Consider the following 2,866-nt stretch of genomic DNA (forward strand, 5'->3'; position numbering starts at 1 on the left):
AGGACTCAGGTGTCTGTGAAGTTGGGTGGGGAAGGGAAGTTTACCTGTATGTTTCAGGAACAGCAGGTCTGATGAAGGTGAAAGGAAAGGTGTTAAGAGAATGGAGGTCCCCCTGGGATAGTAGGCTGCTCAGAGCTGCTTGGCTTGCTCTAGAAAACTCAGCAAGCAGTGAAGGTACATGTGGAAAGGGAACCTTACATGTATGGTTAAGGATTCACAGGTCCGATTAGAGTGGGAGAATGAGGTGAAGGAGAATGGAGGTCATCCTGACAGCTAGCTTGTCCTGAGCACTCAACAAGGAGGGATGATCAAATGATGTTTTTGATGTGTTCTTAGATCCAGTTTGTGAGAATTTTATTGAGGAATTTTACATCAATATTAAGAAGAAAACTTGGTTTGAAATTCTTGTTGTTGAGTTTTGCACTGTTTAGGTATCAGGTATGTGGTTGTGGCCTCATAAGAATAGATTTGGCAATGTTTCTTCTGTTTTGATTTTTTGAGGAATATTATTATTAGCCCTTCTTTGATACCCTGGTAGAATTCTGTGCTAATATCTGAAACTGAGTTTTTTTTTTTTTTTTTTTTTTTTTTTTTTTTTTTTGGTTGAACCATTTTTAATGTCTTAAGGGTTATAGGAGTGTTTCATTTAACTAATCTAGATTTAGATAAATTATCTATTTTATTTAGATTTTGGTCCCCCAACAACTGGAGCAGAGGCTGTACCTAAAGCTGTCACCTGTCTGTTGAATCTATTTCTCAACAGGGCTGCTTTGTCTGGCCTTTGTGGGAGAGGATGCACCTAACCCTGCAGAGACTTAATGCACCCAGGAATGGAACAACCAGGGGTCCTCATTCTCTCAGAAGAGAAAGTGAGGGGAATGGAGGGAGGGACTCCGATTAGGATGGAGAGAGAAGGAGAGGGAGAGAGAGAGAGAGAGATTCTTAAAGGAGCATACCATACAATGAATTAACATTCGTCATTTCTATGTGATGAGGGATCACCTGTCTATACTGTGTAGAAATATACTTCACTATTTCATATACCGTTTATATTACCTAATTATGTCATGTTAATTTGATTACAATCAAGCTTTGTATACTTTCATAATTTGAGCTGTCAATGCTAAGCTCATCTGATGTATTGTCAATATCCCAGCTGTAACTTCTTCTGCTCTTACTGCAGATAGAATGCAGATCAAGATCAACCATCAGTGACTAAAATGATGCATAGTGCAGCATCCAGGTTGGAGGAGCAGGTTACTAATCATCAGCAAACTACTCTTCTCATCATGGATACTTAGTATTCTGTTGGGAGAAATTCATTCTTAAACACAAGTGAGAAAGACAAAGGTTGCTCTTCCATACTCTTGAGTTTGAGGAAAAGGTGTTGTGAGAAAATTCTAAGTGGGGATCTATGCATATTTTCAATGCTCGTGCAGTTTTATCCTGAACCTTTAGACTCAGGTTACATACAAAATGTAAATTCTTATAGCTATGATTTATTTCTCCCACCATAACTTGTGTCTTTCATTCACAATTCTTCATTTTCTCCAGAGATTCTTCATGGCATTTTTTACCTCTGCATTTCTCAGAGTATAAATCAGGGGGTTAAACATGGGTGTCAAAATACAATAAAACACAGCTACTATTTTGTCTATGGACAGAGTAGATGATGGCCTCATATAAATAAATATACAGGGAACAAAGAACAAAGCAACAACAGTGAAGTGAGCCCCACAGGTAGACAGAGCTTTCCGTCTTCCTTCTGCACTGTGGGACCTTAAAGTGCGCAGGATAACAATGTAGGACGCAGCCAGCATGAGGAAGTTCAGCAGGCAAATCACACCACTGTTGGCCACCACCAGCAGGCCAATGATGTATGTATCAGTGCATGCCAGCTCCAGTAAAGGATACAAGTCACACACAAAGTGGTTTATTATATTGGGACCACAGAAGGGCAACTGAAGGACCAGAAAGAGCTGAGCTAATGAATGCAGGAAACCACCAAGCCAAGCTACTGCCACCAACACAACACATATGTGCCTGGTCATTGTGGTAGTATAGTGTAGGGGCTTGCAGATGGCCACATAGCGGTCATAGGCCATCACTGTGAGCAGAATAATTTCAGTTCCTCCCAATAAATGAGCCACAAAGAACTGGGCCAAGCAGCCCTCAAAAGAAATGGCTCTCCCTTCATGCAGGGAGTCAGCAATGAGTTTGGGTGTCATACAAGATGAATAACAAGTATCAATAAAGGACAAATATGAGAGGAAAAAATACATAGGGGAGCCCAGGGTGGGACTGAAGGTGATAGTGATAATGATGAGCAGGTTGCCCCCAACAGAGACCAGAAAGACCAGAAGAAAAAGCACAAACAACATCCTCTGCACTTGTGGGTTCTGGGAAAGTCCCAGCATGAAAAATTCTGTGACATTGCGTGGACTATCCATGAACTCTCAGCTGCATCCAGAGACTTGCCAATGAAGTTCAGTTTCTGACACTTTGAAACATTTCATGTGACTGGAGGCAGGAGGAAAACAGTTTTTATAGAGTACAATTATTATAAATCCTGAATTCCTAAATAAAGACACAATATAAATCATGTTATTTCCAGTTAGTTATTTCAGAGAACTGTAAAGGAATAGACAAAATAAAGACTTCTCAAGCTATTGTATATTTTGTTTTGGGGTATATAAGAAGCAGTCCATTTTTAGTGTGTGTGGGTGTGTGTGTGTGTATGTATGTCTGTGTATGTGGTTTGATGCACACATACATGCATATCTGGATGTTCACGTGTATGTATACTTATATATGCCTATGTGTGCAGAAGCCAGATGTTAACATCAAGTGTCTTTCTCAGCTACTC

The 2,866-nt window shown here is 40.1% G+C and overlaps 1 protein-coding gene across 1 annotated transcript; it reads right to left on the reverse strand.

The window, feature by feature from the left end:
- Positions 1–1,541: 1,541 nt before the first annotated feature.
- On the reverse strand, positions 1,542–2,450 carry OR4C3 (olfactory receptor family 4 subfamily C member 3; the record flags this gene model as incomplete). Its single annotated transcript, XM_080931355.1, has 1 exon — positions 1,542–2,450. The coding sequence occupies one exon, from the start codon at positions 2,448–2,450 to the stop codon at positions 1,542–1,544; it is 909 nt and encodes a 302-aa protein (XP_080787481.1).
- Positions 2,451–2,866: the final 416 nt, after the last annotated feature.

Source organism: Micromys minutus (assembly GCF_963924665.1).
Source record: "Micromys minutus genome assembly, chromosome: 17".
NCBI lineage: Eukaryota > Metazoa > Chordata > Mammalia > Rodentia > Muridae > Micromys > Micromys minutus.